Source organism: Sinocyclocheilus grahami, unplaced genomic scaffold (assembly GCF_001515645.1).
Source record: "Sinocyclocheilus grahami isolate Dianchi unplaced genomic scaffold, SAMN03320097.WGS_v1.1 scaffold587.1, whole genome shotgun sequence".
In the NCBI taxonomy this organism is placed as follows: Eukaryota; Metazoa; Chordata; class Actinopteri; order Cypriniformes; family Cyprinidae; genus Sinocyclocheilus; species Sinocyclocheilus grahami.
In genome coordinates, this window is record NW_015505766.1 from 87,606 (window position 1) to 112,164 (window position 24,559).

General features: G+C 33.1%; 1 protein-coding gene across 1 annotated transcript in view; it reads right to left on the reverse strand.

Moving 5' to 3' along the window:
* The window catches only part of LOC107556994 (MAM domain-containing glycosylphosphatidylinositol anchor protein 2-like), a 164,428-nt gene that overhangs the window by 24,798 nt on the left and 115,071 nt on the right, over window positions 1-24,559 (reverse strand). Inside the window, exons 7-9 of the mRNA XM_016240276.1 lie at window positions 21,794-22,123; window positions 11,974-12,267; window positions 4,016-4,285 (exon numbers count right to left, since the gene is read on the reverse strand). Of these exons, the coding sequence (XP_016095762.1) occupies window positions 4,016-4,285; window positions 11,974-12,267; window positions 21,794-22,123 (894 nt within the window). The remainder of the gene's footprint in view (window positions 1-4,015; window positions 4,286-11,973; window positions 12,268-21,793; window positions 22,124-24,559) is intronic.

The window sequence follows — 24,559 nt, forward strand, 5'->3', positions numbered from 1 at the left end:
TGTCTGTCTGTCTGTCTATCCTTCTATCTATCGTTCTATCTATCTGTCTGTCTGCGACAACGATAGCAACTAGTAAACACCCTAGCAACATTCCAGAATCCCCTAGCAACATCATGGCAACACCTTAGCAAACACCCGGGTGCTCTAGGTGGTTGCTAGTGTGTTGCTATGCAGTTGCTAGGGTGATCTGGGCATAACATCTGCATAGCAACATCCTAGCATCTGCATATGAACAACAACCCAGAATCCCCTAGCAACTGCAGAGCAACAACCTTGCAACAACAACTCAAAACATCCAAGCAACTGCATAGCAACACCCTAGAAACCAACACAGAACATCCAAACAACCGCAGAGTAACAGTTTAACAACGGGATAGCAGCACTCTAGCCACCACCAACTAAATAGTAACCACCCACAACACCCTAGCAACCACCCAGAACACCCTAGCTACCGCATAGCAACACCCTAGCAACAACCCAGAATCCACCCAGAACACCCTAAATACGCCATAGCAACACCCTAGCAACCACCCAGAACACCCTAGCTACCGCATAGCAACACCCTAGCAACAACCCAGAATCCACCCAGAACACCCTAAATACGCCATAGCAACACCCTAGCAACCACCCAGAACACCCTAGCTACCGCATAGCAACACCCTAGCAACAACCCAGAATCCACCCAGAACACCCTAAATACGCCATAGCAACACCCTAGCAACCACCCAGAACACTCAAGCAAGCGTTTGTCTATCTGCAATCTGTCTGATAGACTACATGACCTTAAAATCTTCAAACTTTAAGCTTTTAAAACTACTTCTACTATCTTCTGCTCAGGCTTTCTTAAGTTTCTTTTAAAAATCTAGTCTGGTCTATTATAATCTGATCTTTTGAATAAGGTCCAAAAAGGTCAGAATAAAAAGAAAAAATTATCCAGTGAAATTAAGCACCTAATTCACTGGATTCTATAAAACAGGCACTGAAACATGATTATTAAATACATAAAACATTTAACTGAATATATTGATTCTGATTCTGTTACTGTGACGTGAGACTTGAGCCAAAGCCTCCTCTCATATGTGCAGCATGTTTGGATCTGCAGAGTAAATGAATGCAGTTTGCAGCTCTTCACTCACAGCGAGAACAAATGCAGATCCATTACACCTGCAGAGAGCGGCGCCGCTCCCTTTGGGAGGAACCGGGCCAGATCTGAGGCGGATCAGAGCCGGATCAGCACTCTCCCTGGACTGTGACTCTGGCAGCTGGAGCTCTGAGCAGATGGCAGAAATGGCAGAGCACTGAGGGAGAGTTGATGCTGAACGATTGGCACATGAGAGACACTTCATGATGATCATCTACACTAAACTACAGAGCCAAACTCAGCAGAGAAAGACTCTAGCAGCGTCGGGTCTGAGGGACAAACGCCAGTCGACCCACTGCCCCTCAAACGGCTGTGATCCGTCCAGCTCACACATGGATATCAGACATCATTCCTGGACATAGCAACCAAGTACACACTAGCAACCACCCAGAACATCTTAGCAACCTGGCTGAAAAGATCAAACAGTTGCTAGTTAGTTGCAGTTGCTAGGGCATTATGGGTAGTTGGCAGCATGTTGCTATGCAGTTGATAGTGTGTTCTGGGCATAGCAACAATCTAACAACTGCATAGCAACCACTCACAACAACCTATGCAGTTTCTTTGGTTTTCTAGGTGGTAGCTAGACTGTTGCTATGCAGTTGTTATGTCCAGAACATCCTAGCAACCACACATAACACCCTAGAAACCACCACGTACACACTAGCAACCACCCAGAACACTCTTGAACCTGGTTGAAAAGATTAAACGGTTTACCAGTTGGTAGCAGTTGCTAGGGGATGGCAACAACTGCATAGCAAAAAAGTACACCCTAGCAACCATCCAGAACACCCTGAAAAGATCAGCCAGTTTGCTAGTTGGTTGCAGTAGCTAGGGGACTGTGGGTTGATGCAAGGGTGTTGCTATGCAGTTGCTAGGGTTTTCTGGGCATAGCAACTGCATAGCAACACTCGAGCCACCACCTAGAAAATCCAAGAAACCACATAGCAACTACTCACAGCACCCTAACAACCACTACCATATACACCCTAGCGACCACATAGCAACCACCAAGTACACTCTAGTGACCACCTAACAACCTCCCAGAACACCCTAGCAACCTGGCTGAAAAGATCAACTAGTTGATAGTTGTTGTTGTTAGGGGATTGCAGGTTGTTGCTAGGTTGTTCTGGGCATAGCAACTGCATAGCAACACCCTCGTGGCAGCATAGCAACTCTCTAGCCACCTAAAAAATCATGAAACTGCATAGCATCCACTCACAATATTCTAGCAACCACCCAGAACAGCCTAACAACCTGGGTAAAAAGATCAACCAGTTGTTAGTTGGTTGCAGTTGCTAGGGGAATCCATATTGTTGTTATGCAGTTGCTAGGGTGTTCTGGGCATAGCAACACCTTAGCAACTGCATAGCAACACTCTAGCCACCACCTAGAACACCCAAGAAACTGTATAGCAACCACTCACAATGCCTTAGAAACCATCCAGAATGACAATCCTGTCATCATTCATTCACTCACTCAGTCAGATGAACCGAATTAATATTTTTTCTGCAGAACATTCTACACTGATGTGATGAGATTTCAGTGTTATGACAGAGAAGAGTGAATAATATTTAAAAGTCACAGAGGCTTGAAAAGACATATGGGTGAGTAAATGATGACAGAAACAATCCCTTTAAGAAGAGCAATTCATCTATCAGATGATCCTCAGCATCTGCTGGGATCAGGAACGTGTTTCCACATGGACTCATGGATAATGCTGAAAACACCACTCGGTCGTGTAGTTAAGCGTTAATCTCCTCAGTCTCGTTCGACCAATTATTTTGCCATTTATGAAGGGAACAACATCTGGAAGACGTGATTTACTCAAAAACCAGTACAAACAAGAAACACAGCACTCACAAACACAAGAATACACACAACGAGAGGAAACTAGATGCTATTTTAAAAACTATCTATCTATCTATCTGCAATGTCCTAGCAACAACATTAGTAATGATCTTGCAACCACCCAGAACACCCTAGCAACCATTCAGAACAGAATCCCCAAGCAACAGCATATCAACACCCTAGCAACCACCTGGGTGTTTTAGCTGGTTTCTAGGATGTTGCTATGCAGTTTCTAGGGGTTTCAGGTTCGTTGCTAGGATGTTGCTATGCAGTTGCTATCTGCAATGTAGCAACGACACTAGTAACTAGTAACACCCTAGCAACCATTCAGAATAGCCTAGCAACTACCCAGAGTACCCTAGCAACTGCATAGTTGCAAACACCTGGGTGTTCTGGTTGGTTGCTAGGGTGGTCTAGTCATAGTAACTGCATAGCAACACCCTAGCAACTGCAAAGCAATATTCTAGCTGCTACTTAGAAAACCCAAGAAACTGCATTGAAACTACTCACAACACCCAAAAACCACATAACAAACACAAAGAACACCCTAGCAACCACCCAGAACATCATAGCAACACCCTAGTAATGACCCAGCATCCCATAGAAACTGCATAGCAACACTCTAGCAATGTCCCTGTATTCCCTCGCAACTGCATTGCAGTTCTGGGTGGTTGCTCTCCAGTTGTTAGGGTGCTCTGGGCATAGTAATGGCATAGCAACACCTTAGCAATGACCCATAATCCCCTAGCAACTGCATAGCAACACCCTAGCAAACACCTGGGTGGTTGCAACGGTGTTGCTATCCAGTTGCTAGAGTGCTCTGGGCATAGCAACATCTATTAATCCATCTATCTACAGAATCTATCCTTCAATCTCATCGATTCATCCAAAATCTGTTTTATAATATCTTTCAGTAAACCAGCTGTCCGTCATCATAAATCCTGCCCACCACAGGAATTTAAAGCACTCTGCAGCAGGGTTAGAGGCTGATGTAGTGAATGTGGTGTAGAGTGGGAGGAGTCTCACCGGTCACCAGGAAGGTGCAGCGTCCCGGCCCCACCTCGTTGATGATGTCACAGGTGTACTCGCCGTAGCCCTCCCGCGCCAGGCTGCGTATGGTGTAGTCGGTGTCGTCGCGCGAGTCGAAGGTGCCGGCGTGCAGCAGCCGCGAGCTCAGCCTCCACTCGTAGCGCAGCACGCGTGACGGATGAGCCCGCAGAACACGACAGTTCATGACCACCGGCCGACCCAACCCCTGCCGCACCTCCTGCCACACCGGCTCCACCGCCGGAGGATCTGAGAGACGGACGGAGAGAAACGCATTACTGTCACATGTCACATAACAATACAAAAACAAAAGAAAATATTGAACTAAAACATGCACACCAAAGACTCAAAACAAGCACTCAATCGGAAACAACAAACAGTAAAGTAAAGGTAAAGCAAGGTAAGGTCAAATAAAAAATAAATCAAATAAAACTGTATTACCACGTAGTTTGGTTTGAGAAACTATAAAATAAAATAAAATAAAATAAAATAAAATAAAATAAAATAAAATAAAATAAAATAAAATAAAATAAAATAAAATAAAATAAAATAAAATAAAATAAAATAAAATAAAATAAAATAAAATAAAATAAAATAAAATAAAATAAAACTGTATTACCACTTAGTTTGGTTTGAGAAACTATAAAATAAAATAAAATAAAATAAAATAAAACTGTATTACCACTTAGTTTGGTTTGAGAAACTATAAAATAAAATAAAATAAAATAAAACTGTATTACCACTTAGTTTGGTTTGAGAAACTATAAAATAAAATAAAATAAAATAAAACTGTATTACCACTTAGTTTGGTTTGAGAAACTATAAAATAAAATAAAATAAAATAAAATAAAATAAAATAAAATAAAATAAAATAAAATAAAATAAAATAAAACTATATTACCGCTTAGTTTGGTTTGAGAAACTGGAAATCCAACTAAAAAATAAAAAAAATAAAAAATTAAAAAAATTAAATAAAACTATATTACCGGTTAGAAACTGGAAATCCAACAAAACTAAATAAATAAATAACTAAATAAAATAAATAAAATTAAATAAAATTAAATAAAATTAAATAAAATTAAATTTAAAAATCCAACTAAAAATGATTAAATAGTGCTTCATCTCATTTGATTATTTTCTATTTTTATTTGGATCCTGATGGACTCAAATTGAAACATCAGATGAATCAAATCAAATTTTGTTGTCAATCAGTATGAAACTTGAGTTCAAAACCAAAGACTCAAAACAAGCACTCAATTGGAAACAACCAACAGTAAAGTAAAGTAAAGTAAAAAAAAAAATTAATTAAAAATTAAATGGTGCCCTCAGTTTACTGTTGCCAACAGACTATGATGATAAAATAAAAATAAAATAAAAATAAAATAAGATCTAAATGCATGCACTGATGCACAGTATGCAGCTCCACACACATGCATGGAGAAAGCATGTAAATAACATTTTTAATTTCAAACGGCTGAAATTAATTTCTGCGTATCAGTAAAGAGCCGAATAAAGGCCGGTTAAACTGGAGGACAGATGAGCACAGAGCTCTTAATCTGAGAGGTCGAGCTGATCCTCCTCCAGATTCACTCCATCGAGAAGAAACGGCAGATTTTAATGAGCGCCGGGTGCGAGAGGCTAAGCGCAACACATCTGAGATCCTCTGAAACACACACACACCGCTAAACAAAAGCTAGGAGGCGAAGAACAGAACGAGAGAGAGCTGCAGAAGTGAGTCAGACGATGACAAATGCACATGTGGGAGATGTAATGAAATAGTTGGTATTTGCTTCCGGAAAAAACAACATACAGTACAAGGACGAGGCTTTTACAGAAATGCTGCCGGCCGTATGAAGGGTTTGGCTGCATTAGAGCCATATGCTGTGGCTAATAACGGTCCGCCGTGTTCCTTCTCTTACTAAATTGAAGCAAACACGGTTCAATCTGACAGAGACTCAAACCTCTCTGGAAATGCAGTCCTATAATGGAGCAGCTTTTAACATCAGCGCTGATGTTTCTCCAAACACACAAACAGTCGGAGCGTTTTCAGAGCAGTAGACGGACAGAGAAACTGTGTTTGTTGATGACATATGAATGCATTTCAGCAGAAACATCGACAGCAGCTTTCCTGAGACTGAAGAAACTGACGTTATTAGACGTTATTAGACGTGACCAGATGTTATTCAGAACGAAAAACAGAATCAAAAGAAGGACAAATCATTTTAGTAGCTCTGCTGTTCCCACCACTTACGGACTTTTGTAATAATCTTCTCCTGATCCATATTACATGTGTATTTTGTGTGCAAAAAAAGCAATAATTTATTTATTTATAGTTAGCTTTTTTTTAACTGAAATAAAGGTGAAAGAAATATTTAATACAAAAAAACAAAAACTACAACTTTTTGATAATAGACAAAGATTAAATTAAATATAAATAGCAGATAAAAAACTTTACTTTTTAAACATATTTTTTGAATCAGAATCAGATTTTGAATCTAAAAATAATTTAAAGCTATTTAGAAATATTTGTTTTTTAAAATAAAGCTATTATTTAAAATAATAAAAAAAATAATAAAAATGACAAATAACTAAAAAAAAAAAAACTCAACTAAAACTTAAAATGAAAACTGAAAAAAATACAAATAATGCAAGATAATTCAAAATATAAATAAATACTATAACACAAAATAAAACAAAATATTTAATATTTAATACATTTATTATTTAATATTTTATTCAAAGAGTCAACCTGCTTGAACAAATGTTATCAGGACATATAATGTTTTTCTTTACTAAAAATAAACTAAAGCTATTTAGAAATATAAAAAAGGGGGAAAATAATATAAATAAATAAATAAATAAAATAAGCACACATAACTAAATTACTTGAAAATTACTTAAAATAACTCAAATGAAAACAGAAACATAAAAATGAAAGATAATTAAAATATGAATAATATTATTATATAATGCTATATTTTTTCAAAGAATAAAACATCAAACCATATGCTTATAGGATATGATGTTGTTCTTCACTAAAAATAAATGAAAGCTATTTAGAAAACAACAACAAACTACTAAAAATGACAAACACATATATCAAAATAACCAAAACTAAAAATTAAATTGAAATCTGAAAAATATAGCAATGCAAGCTAATTCAAAATATAAATAAATACTATAATACTAAATAAAAAAGTACAATGGAAACTGAAAATATATAAATGCAAGATAATTCAAAATACGAATACTATAATACTAAATAAAAGACAATTATAAAAGAAAAGAAATGAATTCATACAAACGGTTCTTAAAAAACATTAAATTGAAAATATTAAAAAGCAAGTTAATTAAAAATATTACTAAATATTATAATACCAAATAAACTAAATAATAAAATAAATAAAATAAAAAAATATATATATATCTGTATTATTAATATAAACTCTTTCCAGAGAGTAAAACATCAAAGCAGCGTATGTTCACAGGATTGATGTTGTTGTTCTTCACTGAAGGAGCTGGGCTGAGATATAAATCAGTGGCTCTGAATACATTATGATCTTTCCGCTCAGGTCAATATCGTCCCGCAGGAATGGAGCTCTTAAGATTTCAGTCCAGATTTACAGCACTGCAGCGGACAGAAGGAATCATACTGAGCCTGACGCTGCGTTCAGCTGCACTGATGCAGGAGGAGAACGGATCAAAACAATAACCTTTGCTGCTGTTCAGCACTGTTCTCTGACAGCTGTCAATCAATCAATCAGTGCAGACTCAGGACGTGATCTTAACACAGCTAACTCAAACTGAACGAAGCGCTGCACTGCAGAAACGTTCCAAATCACGCGTCTTTGTGAGCTCAAAGCAGTGCTGTTACTGTTAATGAAAACTACAACTATTATAAACCATTTTCGGTAACTGAAATAAAATACAAATATTAGACGAAAAACTTAAACAAGACACTTCAAAATGAAAATGACCAATGTTGTCTTGACAGCTAACTAAAATAAGTTTAAATGGAAGTACTAAAATGACAAACTAAAACAGAATTAAAAATAAAGTTCAATAGAAATATATATATAAAAATAAGAATGACAAGTAGTTTTTGTTTTAACTAATTAAATATATAATTAGCTATTATAAATCATTTTCAGTAACTGAAATAAAGATGAAATAAAATATAAATATTAGATTTTAAAAACAAAATGTGCAATGTTGTCTTGGCATCTAACTGAAATAAGTGTAACTTGAAACTAAAACTAAAACTGAAATAAAAACAAATTATGTAGAAATATTTTTAGAAAACTAATAACAAAAAAGACAAATGGATTTAATTCTGTTAAAGAAAACTATTAACAAATTGTATTAAAATTTGTATTAAAAAAGTATTACAAATTTGTTTTGATAACTGAAATACAGATAAAATAAAGTATAAATATTAAATGAAAAACTTAAACTAAAAAAAAAAACTTAGATGTAAATTAGAAATGTTCCCTTGGAAGCTAACTGAAATAGAATTACTAAAAAAATGACTAAAACTGAATAGAAATAAATTAAAGCTTATAAACATTTGAAGCTATATTAGAAATGTTAAAATATTAGAAATATTCAACAAATATTAGAAGTTTAAGTACTAAAATGATTAAAGTATAACGGAAATAAAGTAATATAAAAATATGAAAAAATAGTTTTAGTTTGGTTAAAATCATTTTCAGCAACTAAAAACATTTATTAGAAATTAAAACTTTAACTTAACTAATATGCTTAGGTTGAAGTACTGAAATTACTAAAACTGAAGACCTTGTCAAATATCTTCATCAGACCTGAAACTTTCTTGAACGTTTCAAAACCCAACCTACTATATTTTTCTGAAATGTGCAGCACACAACGTGGACCTTCTATTTACGATGACAGCTGTATCACAAACTTTGACATTATGATCCAATTAAAATCGCAAGATAATCATATTAATTTACCAGATTTTTCTAGTAAAAGCATCAAACTTGAGCACATATATTTATAATAAATTAGGAGAAAAAACACTAAGGAAACTAAAACAACAAATTAAGAATTGGAGCTAAATTGCAGTATTTAATTCATATCCAAAAGAGGCAAATAAAATGACCCCCTGGGATGTTTGTGAACACTATTAAGTGATGATCATTTAGTTAGTAGTGACACGACGCAGTTTGTTACAATGCAACACACCCACGGCAGGATATATACAGTGTACAGTACGCTAGACATATTCATAATAACGTTCTCAGTCACAGTCATGAATCTTCACGCAGCATCACAGCTATAAATCTCCAGACATAAAAAAACAACTAAAAAACTGCACAGTCCTCGGGCACATCGTCAGTAGTGTACTTCTTCTGAGTGCATGAAGGACACACGCGTGTTTGCTGTGACTCAGGAAAGCCATTCTCATCGCATTCACACATTCTCCTCAACTGCGCACCGGAGACGCTTTATCTCTCAGCGTGATTTCACACCACAAACACCATGATGCCGCCGCGTCCTCAACACACCTCCACTTCCCTGAAGATGTCCACAGACTGACGCCGCGCGCCTAAACGTTCACTTCAAATCTGAGTGAGTTTAAGCGTGCACACATTAGCCCATAGCCAGGGAGTCCACTAAATAATTTAATAATTCCTTATATTAGCGGAAAGATAGACATCAGTCAAAATGGAAATGAGTCTATTAACAGTGAAACGTCGTACTTTTGTAAAATAAAGAAAACTAACGAAATGCACTTTGCCATCTCAGTTGGCATGAAATGAAGAAAAACTGAAATAAAGAAAATACTGCGCACTTGTCATACAGACTTGAGAAATACAGTATATTTGTAGAAACCTTGAAGTGTTTTCGTCTTGCTTATATGACATTAATTGCATTATGCAAGTCACTTTGGAATATACTGTAAATCAGAGCATGTTTCAGATGATTAAAAAAACGCGATTTGTAGTCCAGAAAATATGGTATGTAGCAAATTATTTTCACATAATTTTATAAGAGTTAAGTTTGAAAGTTTTAAGACAGACAGTTGCTGGGTGGTTGCTAGGGTGTACTGACTGGTTGCTAGGGCATTGCTTTGCAGCTGGTTGGTTGTTAGGGTGTTCCGAGACATTGCTATGCAGTTGCTAGGGTGTTGCTAAGGTGTTATGGTGGTTACTAGGGTGTACTGTGGGCTGCTATGAGGTTACTAGGGTGTTGTGGTGGCTGCTAGGGCGTTGCTATGCAGCTGGTTGGTTGCTAGGGTGTTCTGAGGCATTTCTATGCAGTTGCTAGAGTGTTGCTATGTGATTGCTGAGGTGCTCTGGTGGTTACTAGGGTGTAATGTGGGCTGCTATGTGGTTACTAGGGTGTTGTGGTGGCTGCTAGGTCGTTGCTATGCAGCTTGTTGGTTGCTAGGGTGTTCTGAGGCATTTCTATGCAGTTGCTAGAGTGTTGCTATGTGGTTGCTGAGGTGTTCTGGTGGTTATTAGGGAGTAATGTGGGCTGCTATGTGGTTACTAGGGTGTTGTGTGTGTCTGCTATGCATTTCTTGTTGTGATTTGAATGTTATTTAAAGGTTACAAAGAGGTTTCTTACAGCATTCTACATTCTTTACTCCCACCGACATAACCTTAAGCCTTAAACATTGTTATAATCATGTGGGGGTCCTTGGAAAATGTTCTCCCCTGTAAGGGGTCCCTGGCTCCAAAAAAGCTTCAAAAGCCCTGAGCTAGCCAACAAACCAACCAACCAACCAATGTGTTGTCAGATAAAGTCATCTGCAAACTGTTATGTGGAGTAACAGCGTCTGAATTGAGTCTGAGACTCTTCAGTTCCTCGTCCTTGACAAACAGGCTTTCAGAAAGTACAGGATGTGTTCCTGAACACACTTCTCAAACACACACTCATATTCAGAGAAAATGGAAAGACCTCGTGTGACTCACAACTTGCCGCATTCAATTTCAAGTTATAATGGATGCGATTATGTGGCATCTTGAGATTCATTCATGGTGATTCAAAGGACAGCTTGTAAAACTGTTTACTTGTACAAAAACACTGATACCTACCCACAAATCTGGACAATCCCAATTTTATTTATTAAAAAACCCCAAACAAACAAACAAAAACACTGTCTTGCAACTGGTCAAACACTCTGACCCAACTGCCCTAGTAAAAATTACTTGTAAAAAAACACCGAAACTACTCACAATAAAAATATTTTTGACCATTTCTTGTATATTTTAAATATATTTGAAAATATATATTTTTTTGTTCACACATATGTTCACACGTTATGGACAACAAATAATGTTTTTATTCAAATGTGAATATATTTTCTTGGACTAAAATATATAGAGGGAAAAATATTTTTAAAGGCTTTTTTTTTTTTTTTTAAATATATAAACAATGGCTAAAAATATATTGATAAAAATATATTTACATAAATATATTTTGAAGCATATTTTAGCAAAAATAAATTTTTCTATATTTTGAAATATGAAAAAAAAAAAAATGTTGTCGTATCGGAATACTACAATATATGGAGGGCAAAATATATATTTTAAATGGTTCTAAAATATACATTTATATTATTAAACTATATTTTCAAAATGCATTTTTGTCCTATGGGTATGTTCACACGTGCTATATGCTTTATAAATAAATAAATAAATAAATAAATAAATAAATAAATATATATATAATATATTTTCAAAAATAACAAAATGGCTAAAAATATATTCCTAGATATAGATAATACATTTCAAAAACATATTTTAGTAAATATATGTTTTGTATATTTTGAAATTTTGCGATTTTTAATTGGAAATTGAGACATAAATACTCATTAAGAGCAGGAGTTTTTGCTGTGAATGGTTTGATTTGGTGGACATTCATGTTGTTATTGACATGAAGACATGGAGGCATTGAGGAGCACTTACAGCGCACGATGAGCTCGATCACGGCCTCTCTGGGCTTGACGTTGAAGCCGTTGTACTGGCTGGTCTGGCAGCGGTAGGATCCGCTCATCTCGCGCGACACGTTAACGATGCGCAGCACGCCGTCGTAGCTCTCCATCTGCATGCTGCCGTCCGGCATCGGCGCCTCCTTATCCGCCCGCGACCACAGGATGATGGGCTTGGGTTTCCCTGAAACAAGGCACTCCAGCTCCACCGTCTCGCCCTCCCGCACCGCCATCGGAGACTTGCCCCGCGGCACGGTCAGGTTCGGAGGAACTAAGAAAGAGAAAAACAGAGGAGGGACTGATACGGGGCTCTAGAAAGGCAGCAGACGGGGCCGCGGAGGATGGTCAACGCGTGAGCGTGTGTTTGTGAACGAAACACGTCTGCGTTTGATTCGGGATGGAAAATCAAATAAGCAAATGATATAAAACAAGTCCAACAAACCGCATTAGAAACAACAGTAACGTCACTAAATGCTTTAAACTATTCCCCAACAGTACGCAGAGATTTACCAGTTATGTTGATTCATCATTTATTACATGAATGTCTCGGTTACTATGCAAAGACCTTCTGACTGAAGAAATGATGCTTATATGGAGGGCAAAATATATTTTAAATGCTTTTAAATATATAAAATATACGTAAGTTTAAGCTTTTTATTTTATTTTTTAATTTCAAATAATAAAATTGTTTATATTTTATGTTGCCTTGGCAACTAGTCTAAATAAAATAAGTTTATTTATATTTTATTTTGTTTCAAATAATGAAAATAAGTTTAAACTTTTTCTGGTATTTTATTTAAAATAATAAAAATGTTTATGTTGCCTTGGCAACTAGCTAAAAAAAGTACCAAAAAATGATATTGCTAGAACACATATTTACAGAAATATATTTCAAAGCATTTTTGTTTTTGTACATTTATATATATATGTATATATATATATGTTTGGGTTTCAAGTAAATGTATCTTATCTATATTTTTTTAGGAAAATAAGACAAACACTCATTAAAATGTATTAGGTTTTATTATTATTTTTTTTAAATGTCCATATATATTTTTAATTAAGTTTAAGTTTAATTTTTGCATTTGAATTAAAATTAAATTTATTACGTTTATTTTTTTAAAATATTGTAAGTTATTTTATTTTTTTTAAATGACAAAATTATTTATTTTTTATGTTGCCTAGGGAACTAGCTAAAATAAAATATGTTTCTTTTATATTTTACAATAAGTTTAAGTTTTTTAATATTTTATTTTATTTTAAAGTTCAAATAATGAAAATGTTTTTTTTATGTTGCCTTTGCGGCCAGCTGGAATTTTCAAACATATACATATTTTCATCTAGTTAATTTTTATTTTATGTAAGTTTTAATATTTTATATTATATTTTACTTTATTTGAGTAATTTCTAAATTATTTCAAAAATCCAGAATTTTTGTAGCATTGTATCATTTGATCATTTATGGCATGCATGTGATCGGAGATCTGTTTCCACATCGAGATGAGAAACGAATGATTCTGCATCAGCCCCGGCGTCCTCAGACTCAGTCTCTGATAATCATCATAACAGGGCTGTCTGTGTATTAATAATGCATGCTATTCCAGGCCATTAGCAGAAATGAATAGCTGTTACCGTAACGAAGCACGGGTGCATTAGACAGCAGGCCTCCTGCAAACATTACTGCCAGCGAGAGAGACTCGGGCTTTAACCCTGCTTCACTTCACGGCTCGTTCTGGATAAACACCAGAGCTTGATTTGTGCCAGACGAGCCGGATGAGATCTTATTCACTCTGATTCACCGCAGCACAACCGAACGAAAGCTCATAACGAATCACACACAACACAGAGACACCGAAGTTGTAGTTTAGTTCCACAGCATTACAGTTCTTTTATGACTTTATTTTCAGATTTCTAGTCTTCATTTGAATGTTTTAGTAATTTTGTTGTGTTTTTCTCATTTTATCATTATTAGATTTTTTTAGTATGTCTATATAGTTTGATTAGATTTTAGTTTTTAATTGATTTAGTTTGAGTTATTTTAGTACTTCAGCTTTAACTAAACACAAATGAGCAATGCTGGCGTGGCCGAAATAAAGTAAGATTAATCCTGTTTAAGTTTTTATTTATAAATATTTATGTTTATTATTTCTATACACGTTATTATTTGTGTATTTATTTTAAATAATGAAAATATTTCACGATGCCTTTGAATCTAGTTGACATGAGTTTTTAATTTTTTTTAATTTTATTTATTTAATTAACTTATTTAATTTTATTTCAAATAATAAAAACGTTTTTTTATGTAGCTGAAATAAAATGTAGAATTTTTTTTATATTTTATTTTATTTTAGTTCAAATAATGATTTTTTAAAATAATAATAATCAAATAATGAGTTTTTTCATATTTTATTTCATGAAATAAAATATATTTAATATATTTAATATTTTAGTTTATTTTTTATTTTATTTCGAATAATGAAAATGTTATGTTGCAACTAACTGAATTAAAATAAGTTTAAGTGTGTTATATTTTATTTCAAATATGTATTTTTTTTATGTTGCCGTGGCAACTATAGTTTTAATATTTAATTTTTATTTTGTCTCCAATAATAAAAATGTTTTTCTGTCACCTCTGTAAATATCTGAAATAAAGTTTACTTGCGGAACATTTCATTTTAGTCATTTTTATTGTATTTTTAAATAAATACATTTTTTTATATTATCTAGCTGAAATATAAAAGTTTATTTTTATATCTTATTTTAGTTCATTTTAATTTTCTTATGATCAAAATCTTTTCAAGCTTCTAAACTTTGCTCAGATCCGGTGTCGGCGTTTCTGAGGCTTGATGGACTGCAGTGAAATCATCTCCCGCTGTCTTTTATCTTGTCGTTTCTATCGGAATAAACACAGCAAACTGTAGAAATCCTTCAGCTGTCGCTCTGCGTGAGGAGATAAAAGCGCTGCATTCAGACCTGAAGCCTCGACTCGTCTGACGAGACAAACATAAATAAATAACTAAAGCGGCAGAGTCCTCGGAGACGAGGGAAATGACATCACGTCCTCATCGCCATGGCAACACATCAGCCCATCACTGTCAGCGACAGAGATCAAAGAATCTCATCGAAACATTTCACAGACACGCCAAACAATACACGCTTTAAGAAAATGAAGCAGATCTGCATTATTTTCAGAACCATTAAAGGACCGCAACCCTCAAAATACCATTCATTTAAACAAACATTTTTACTATTATGCATCATAAAATTTCAGATTTACTTTTTTCTCACTACTGTAATGCAGATTATTTGCTATATAAAAAAATATAATAATATAGCCACTTTTAAAATAAATTATAAAAATGACTGTAATATATATATATATATACGGCACCCATTCACTTGCAGTGAGACACTGATGCTACATTTCTCCAAACCTGTTCTCTGCAGATGACTGTAAATCACGATGCTCAGCTCTAGTTATGTCCTGATGGACAAACAAAATAACAGTAAAACAGAAGCAGCATCTAATCAGCTGAAGGTGCGGATCATTAAGAGCTTCCGTAGATAAATGAAATGAAATTCAAAGCAGAGAGAACTAATAGTTTCGATCTGGCTCTCTGATAAAGCCAGGAGTCCCGCTAGAGGATGAAGCGAGGCTGGCTGTCCTCTCCGAGTCCTCATTATCAGCACATTTAAATGTAACGACTAATGCAAAGATTAATTACTCGTCGGCGGCAGATAGAAGCGTCCAGCTCTGTCTCTCTCTAACGCCAGCAGAATGAAGATCGATTGTGTTTAGCTCTGCGAACGAGAAGCAGGACACTCGCCAGTCCACGCGCTTCATCATCGGAGGATAAACCTCAGCACACGCCTCCTGAATAAATTAACTGCACAGTTTCAACTAACGAAGCGAATCTAGCGGCTAATGAGCGAGAAAAACTCTGGTTTGTGTAAGAAGTGACCAAAATGATGGAATGGAGCACAGCTTAAACTCAAAATCATAAAATCATTACTTGAAATAAACAATAACCGAAATAAAATAAAATATATATATATATATATGTATATATAAAACAATAATTAAAAAAAACTAAAATTCTAAATATTAACAAAAACAATGAATATCAATGATGTTAAAATAATAAATGAGCCAGCCTTAGTATAATGCATCATCTTTTTTATTCTTATTTGTTTGTAATAACATTTTAAATACTTTTATTTATTTATTTATAAGCATGTTACGGAGGACCAAAGTTCTTAAATATATATACTTATTAAAAATAAATAAATAAATGCATAGATAAATAAATAAATAAATGTAATAAAAGGAAAATAAAGCATGACTTGATAAAACAGATAGAATTCATTAGATATAAATAATTGTATCCTGAATTTATTATTTATTACCCTTTTCTTTTATTTATTATTTTCTGTATTTATCTGTACATTTATTTTTATTCTTTTTAACTTTAATTAATTAATTTTTTAAATTATTTTTTATATTTATTTTTTCATGTGTTTATTTAATGACTTTACCTATTGGCTGAAACTCATCTATTTATTTATTTAAAGAAAACTTTAAATAAATAAATACGTTATATTATTAATTAATGAATGAATTAAAATGAATATAAAATAAAAAATTACAAATAAATACAACTACATAATAAATGTATGAATACATGAATAAATACATAAATAAATTACAAATGAAGAAATAAATATAAATCAAATTATAAATAAAAAAATATTATAACTGAATGAATACCACCAGCAAATGTTAACATTGTGTATTTTTATGTAAAGCACTTTGATTCATTATCGTGTATGGAACATGCTCTATAAATAAACGTGTCTTGCTCTGCCAGAGCGGAGCTGACTCTTCCAGTATTTTGGCTCAAACGCTGAACGTTCTGGGCTTGTTCTCAGTCGAACCTCCTCAGCATGAATCCCTGGCAAACCTGCAGCGTAATCTCCTCTAAACGCTTTTATTAGGAGCTCTAGTGAGTCCTTCAGAAGCACCTGATCACCGAAACATGACGAGCGACGGATGGACCGGAGCTCCAGATACAGCAGATACTCCAGCATGAGCTAAATACACACTACTCACTCTCTTCATTCATGTTCTTATTGTGATTAACTCAAAATAGAATAACGTACTCTACCAGACTCACTCGAATGACTTTCCTTATCGGCTGACTTCACAAAACGGCATGACACTGACCTACTGCCGTGTTCCTTAGAAAACTAAAATAAATACATAAATAAAATACATAATCAAAGAAATGAATAAAATAAAATAAATAAACACATTTATAAATAAATAAAATCAAGAGGCATGAAATTGAGCTACTGCTGTGGTCTTCAGAAAGCTGAAATAAATAATAATAATAAAAAAATGCAAAATGAACAAATAATAGCCAATATAAATGAATTTATCAAAAAAAAAAAATAATAATAAAAAAATTATAATATATATATATATATAATTAAATTACAATAAATTACTTTTATTTATAAATAAAATAATATTATAAACAAATGTCACAAAACAGACATGATATTATATATTTCGAATGTAAATAGATTTAAAAATGAAGCGTAACGAAGAAGTCAAGGTGAGCTTTCTGATAATCTCAGATCATTCAGACATTATTAATGATGATCAATTACTGTTTTGCTCTTTTCAGGCTAATAGCTTATAAATCGGTAAAAAAAAAAAAAAGTTTAATCAGTTAAAAAAAAAAAGATAAAGGCTATTTTGAACCAATGAATGGTTCAAAATAAATAAATTAATAAATAAATAAAAAGTATATTTTTGATTATAAATTAAAAAAAAGAATCGATACATAAATGATTAAACAAATAAAGGTAAAACCATTTTAAATACAAATAAAATAAATAAATAAATTGGATTTAATTTTAAATAAATATAATTGAATAACATTATGAATAAATATAAAAATGAATGAATTAATTAATTTATAGTTAATAAATATATTTTGAATTATAAGTAAATAAACTATAATGAATTCATGACTAAATGACTAAATAAATAAATATAATTAAAACTATATTATGGAATAAAAAATACATTAAAAAAATCTATTATGAATAAATAAAAAGTTAACGCTATTATATATTAACAAATAAACAACTAAATAAATATTGTGAAAGCATTGACCAAATAAATCTAAAATAAAATTGTAATTATAAATACATAAATTGTCTTATAATGAGTAAATTAATGAATGCATTAAAAAAAAATCCATATATATATATATGAATGAGTGAGTGAGTGAGTGAGTGAGTGAGTGAATGAATGAATGAATGAATGAATAAGTCCATATATATATATATATATTAATAAATGAATGAATTAATGTTATGCATGTGTTTTCCAGCAGGGAGCAGGGAGTGAACTAAAAACTCTGAACCGAATCATCAATCTGAATATAATTTCACACGTAAATGACTTCTTCTCGCTGTGATTCTGTAGGTTTAACAATCACTGTTGATCGATCCGATGATCTGAGATGGAGGTGGATGATAATGAAAAACGTCAGGACTGCGGATGGAAGCTCATTGATCATCCGTGACTCCTGATTAGAGAGCAGCAGCTCATTTCTCTCAACTCCCGCAAACGATCCACACGGGAAAATACAGCGTTTCAAACCACAGATTCTCTACGGCTGGCCTCAAAGTCCTGTTAAAGCTGCTCCGATGTTAATATACATTTTCATTTTTAAATAAATACATAATTAAAATAATAAACGATATAATATAATAAAATAAACTATAATTGATAATTAGTTGAAATAATAAACTATATTATGGATAAATTAATTAAAATGTAATAAAATTATAAATAAATAGCATTTAATTACATTATAAATGAATGAATAAATAAAAAATAATTTATATTATGAATGAATGAATTAAAAATAAATAATTATACAATTTAATTAAATAAATAAAAGACAAAATTCACTATCAATAAATAAAACATTATAAACAAAATAATATTATAATGAATGAATAAACAAAGTTACCTTTTAAATAAATAATAAATACATATTAATTAATTAATTAATTATATTATGCCTAAATAAATAAGTAAATAATAATTTTAAATTCTATTATGAATAAATTAATGAAATGTATAAATGAAAATAAATTATAAAATTAAACTATAATAATAATTATAAGTATAATTATATAATTATAAATAAATAAAAGTATAATGAATGAATTAATAAATAGACAAATAAATAAATATATCCATATCAATTTTAACTTTAAATAAATTAAATTCTATTATGAATGAATGAATGAATACAAATTTATTTTAAATAATTTGTTATAATTTATTAATATTATAAATAAAACATATTTGAATTTTAAATAAGTTATACTCCTTTATGAAGGAATGAGTGAATGAATAAATAAAAATTAAACAATTATGAATAAATATAAAAATGAATGAACACATACATAAAAATAAATGAATAATTCTAAAAAAAAAAAAAAAAAAAAAATGAAGCCGAGTGCAGGACGGAGAGCCAGAGCTGTCTCTCAGATACATTTACATTCAGTCATTTAGCAGATGCTTTTATTCAAAGCGACTTATACATGAGGACAATAGAAGCAATCAAAATCAACAAAAGAGCAAAGATATGCAAGTGCTATAACAAGTCTCAGCTAACTTAACGCAGCACACGTAGCAAGAGTTAGTAAATAAAGTCTAAATGCAAGTCTAAAAGGGGCAAGTTTATTTTTATTTTTATAATGAATAGAATTAGAATAGAGAGTGCTAGAGTTAGAGGGTCAAATAAAGATGGAAGAGATGTGTTTTTAGTCGTTTCTTGAAGATGGTTAAGGACTCAGCTGCTGGGATAGAGTTGGGCAGGTCATTCCACCAGGAGGGAACAGTTAATGTAAAAGTCAGTGAAGCAGATTTTGTGCTTCTTTGGGATGAACAATAAAGTGACGTTCACTTGCAGAACGCAAGCTTCTAGAGGCACATAACTCTGAAGTAATGAATTTAGGTAAAGGGGTGCAGAGCCAGTGCTGGTTTTGTGGGCAAACATTAATGCCTTGAATTTTATGCGAGCAGCTACTGGTAGCCAGTGCAAACTGATGAACAGAGGTGTGACGTGCATTATTTTCAGCTTGTTAAAAATTAATCTTGTTGATGCGTTCTGGATTAATTGTAAAGCTTTGATAGAACTGGTTGGAAGACCTGCCAAAAAAGCATTGCAATAGTCCAGCCTGGACAGAACAAGAGCTTGAGCAAGGAGTTGTGAAGCATGCTCCGAAAGAAAGGGCCTAATCTACTTGATGTTGAATAAAGCAAATCTGCAGGACCGGAGAGTTTCAGCAATGTGGTCTGAGAAAGTCAGCTGATCATCAATCACAAATCCAAGCTTTCTGGCTGTTTTTGAAGGAGTTATGGTTGATCTGTCTAACTGGATGGTGAAATTGTGATGAAACGATGGGTTTGCTGGAACCACAAGCAGTTCTGTCTTGGCAAGGTTGAGTTGAAGGTGATGGTCCGTCATCCAGCAAGAAATGTCTATTAGACATGCTGAGATGCAAGCAGCTCGTAGGATCATCAGGATAGAATGAGAGGTAGAGTTGAGTGTCATCAAATTATAAATAAATAAAAGTATAATGAATGAATTAATAAATAGACAAATAAATAAATATATCCATATCAATTTTAACTTTAAATAAATTAAATTCTATTATGAATGAATGAATGAATACAAATTTATTTTAAATAATTTGTTATAATTTATTAATATTATAAATAACTTAATTAGAAATAAATAATGAATTATGATGAATGAATTAATTCATTAATAACTAACTAACTAAATAAATAAAACATATTTGAATTTTAAATAAGTTATACTCCTTTATGAAGGAATGAGTGAATGAATAAATAAAAATTAAACAATTATGAATAAATATAAAAATGAATGAACACATACATAAAAATAAATGAATAATTCTAAAAAAAAAAAAATGTAGCTCCGTTATAAACAAACAAGCAAGCAATCAAACAAACAAACAAACATTTTTACATTAAATAATAATGTTCACTTGTTCTATGGCATCACTGTGAAAACCTGCTTTTAAAGCATTTATTTTGAAGAGTGCAGGACGGAGAGCCAGAGCTGTCTCTCAGATACATTTACATTCAGTCATTTAGCAGATGCTTTTATTCAAAGCGACTTATGGATGGTGAAATTGTGATGAAACGATGGGTTTGCTGGAACCACAAGCAGTTCTGTCTTGGCAAGGTTGAGTTGAAGGTGATGGTCCGTCATCCAGCAAGAAATGTCTATTAGACATGCTGAGATGCAAGCAGCTCGTAGGATCATCAGGATAGAATGAGAGGTAGAGTTGAGTGTCATCATCATAGCAGTGATATGAAAAGCCATGTTTCTGAATGACAGAACCTAGTGATGCCATGTAGACAGAGAAGAGAAGTGGTCCAAGAACTGAGCCCTGAGGCACCCCAGTAGCTAGATGTTGTGACTTGGACACCTCACCTGTTCAAGATATCTTGAAGGATCTATCTGAGAGATAAGACTCAAACCACTGGAGTGAGGTTCCTGAGATGCCCTTTGCAAATAGGGTTGACAGGAAGATCTGGTGGTTAACCGTGTCAAAAGCAGCGGACAGATCCAGCAATAAAGATATATTTATCCAGATAAATGAGCTTCGCGCATTTCCTGACGTCTGATCTGCGGTGTGTGTGTGTGGATGAGCGTGTGTGTGAGACTCACCAGTGGTGGACGAGATGTTGACGTCGATGCTGATCTCGGGGATCCCGCCACCCCGCAGCGACGCCACGCACGTGTAGGTGCCGAAGTCGGTGAACTTGAGGTCTATGATGTCCAGGTTGGTGGTTCCGGGCGAGATGTCGGGGTCGGTCTGCGTGATGACCATCCGCTCGGAGCTGCGTAACGCCCGGCCGTTCTTCAGCCAGCTGAACTGCAGCTCCTCGGGCGGCGTGGCCTCCACCTGACACGAGATCTTCACCTCGCGGCCGATCTGGATGTTGTCGTCGTTGTGGTACGGGTCCGGAGTGATCCAGAAACGACCCTTCTTCAGCGCTGCAAACACAAAAACAAGGAAACACAGTCAACTAAACCATAAAAACTAGTTCTTGAAGATCCTCTGAAACTGATAGTACTTGATCTGAAAGACAACAAACTGAAGGTAGAGGAGGGCTACATCTAAACGAAAACTATTAGGAATCATTTTTGAATTCAATTGAAATAAAAATGAAATAAAATAGAAATAGTAAATGTAAAACCTAACGAACTAACTAAAAAAATTGAATAATTGGAAATAAACTGAAATAAGTTTATGTTTAAATACTAAAATTGCTAAAACTGAAATAAAATAAATTAATGCTAAATTTAAATATTTAAAAAATAAATAAAAATGACAAGAGCACATAATAAAATGACTAAAACGTAAACTAAAATGAAAACAAAAACGGCAAAGCTAAAAACCAAAGTTAACCAAAGTTGAAACATTTTTGTTATTTTTGTTATTTAAAAAAATTAAATAAATAAATAAATAAAAGTTAAGTATACGTTATTTCTAATTTTTTATTTAATTTAACTTGATGTACTAAAAAACTACAACTAAAACTTAAATAAAAATTAATAAAGTTAATAACAATTAAATGAATACAAATTAATAATATATATGTAACATGTAACATAAAAATGACAAACACACACAAACAAAAAACAAATAAAAATGATAACAGCACATAATAAAAAATAAATACATTATTAATACAATTTAAAATAAATATTGATATAAAAATAATAAAATATTAAAATAATAAAGCCATAGAATAATATATTTTATTTATTTTGATTTAGTTTAACTTGATTTACTAAAATAACTACGACTAAAACTGAAAAATAATAAAGACTACATCACTGTACATGAATCCTTTAATTCAGGGATTTAAAGAGCATTACCTTCAAGTTTAGATATGAATTAGTGGCGTTTGTGAGCATCGTCACTTTATATATAATGATTGTGACACTTTCCTCTTCTGCTGATGTCATTGAGGTCGAGTGGGAGGGGAAAATGACCAATTAACCAATAAAATTTCAGCCTAACATTCTCCAGCCAATCATTCTCATTCTGTGTTTCTCGTTAAGGAAGTTCAGTGTAGGTTCATGTTGAGTTTCTGAATCTGACGTGATGGAAACCAGAGGCTGAAATGACGAACATTATAGAAATAAACTGGTTAAGAGTCTAATCAGAAGATGGTCGAACGCTTGAATAGATCGTGGTCTGATCCTCATCTCCACTCGTTCTGCATGCAGACTGTTTATGGCTGAATTTTATCTGGCAAACAAAAGCGTAGTCGGAGCGGAGGAAGCGTTTTATGTTCTCCCACACGACATTATCAGGCTAAAACGAGGAGGAGGAGGATGTGAAGAACATGAAGAAGGCAGAAACAAAAGCAGCCTGTCAGACTCAAATACAGCAGATTGAAAGAGCAGAAAATCACGGACGGAGACGCAGAGCATGTTTGAATCATGTCGACACGCGGCCATCATATACTGAATATATATATATATATACAAATCATATTTTAAATTAACTTGTAGTTTAAATAAAATAAAATACATTTTGATACAAATACATACATATATATATATATATATATACTCTTCATAAAATCAACAGTTTTATATATATATATATATATATATAATTGTATAAATATCAGTGCTCAGTGTAATATGTATTTAAAATTGGAAATAAAATAAAATACATAATTTGTATTTTTTTATATATTGAAATATTATATATACTGTAATTATATTTTATTACAATATATTATTTTATTATTATATAAATTATATATTAATATTTTTTTAAACATTGTAAAGTAATTTTTTTTTGTGCATTTAAAAATTTATATTTATATTTTTTTTATATATATTTAAAAATGACCAAAATTAATGTGTTTTGAAACATATTTTAGCAAATATGATTTTTGGCCCTTTTTTTGTATATTCTGAAATATATATTTAAATATATCTTTCATCACATGCCATCGTCTGTCAAAAATAGTATGTGAAACTGTTTGCAAAAACAATTAATAAAATAGTAGTATTTAGTGAGATGATCGTCAGTGCATTGAGTTCACGTCTGTAGTGTGTGAATCACACATAAACGCTCAGCGTCTGTCGTTGTTTCAGTGATAATGTAGCGTGTCGAGTCCACTGCAGTCTGCAAACACACACTAGATAGTGTACTACACTACAAAGAGCCGTTACACCATCAGAAACACAACCGAACCGCGCCACATGAACACAACTTTCCCATCAGGACGTCCTGCTTTATGCATTTCCCAAGAGCTTCCAGTCGTGTTTGGGGACAGATTTGATTGGGTTTAATGCAGCCGTCACGGAGCAGAAGGACACGAGGAGCTTCCGAAAGGAGGAGGACAGTCCTGCCGAGGCTTAAAGAGCAGCGCACTAACAAACACAGAAGCACGCTGCTGATGC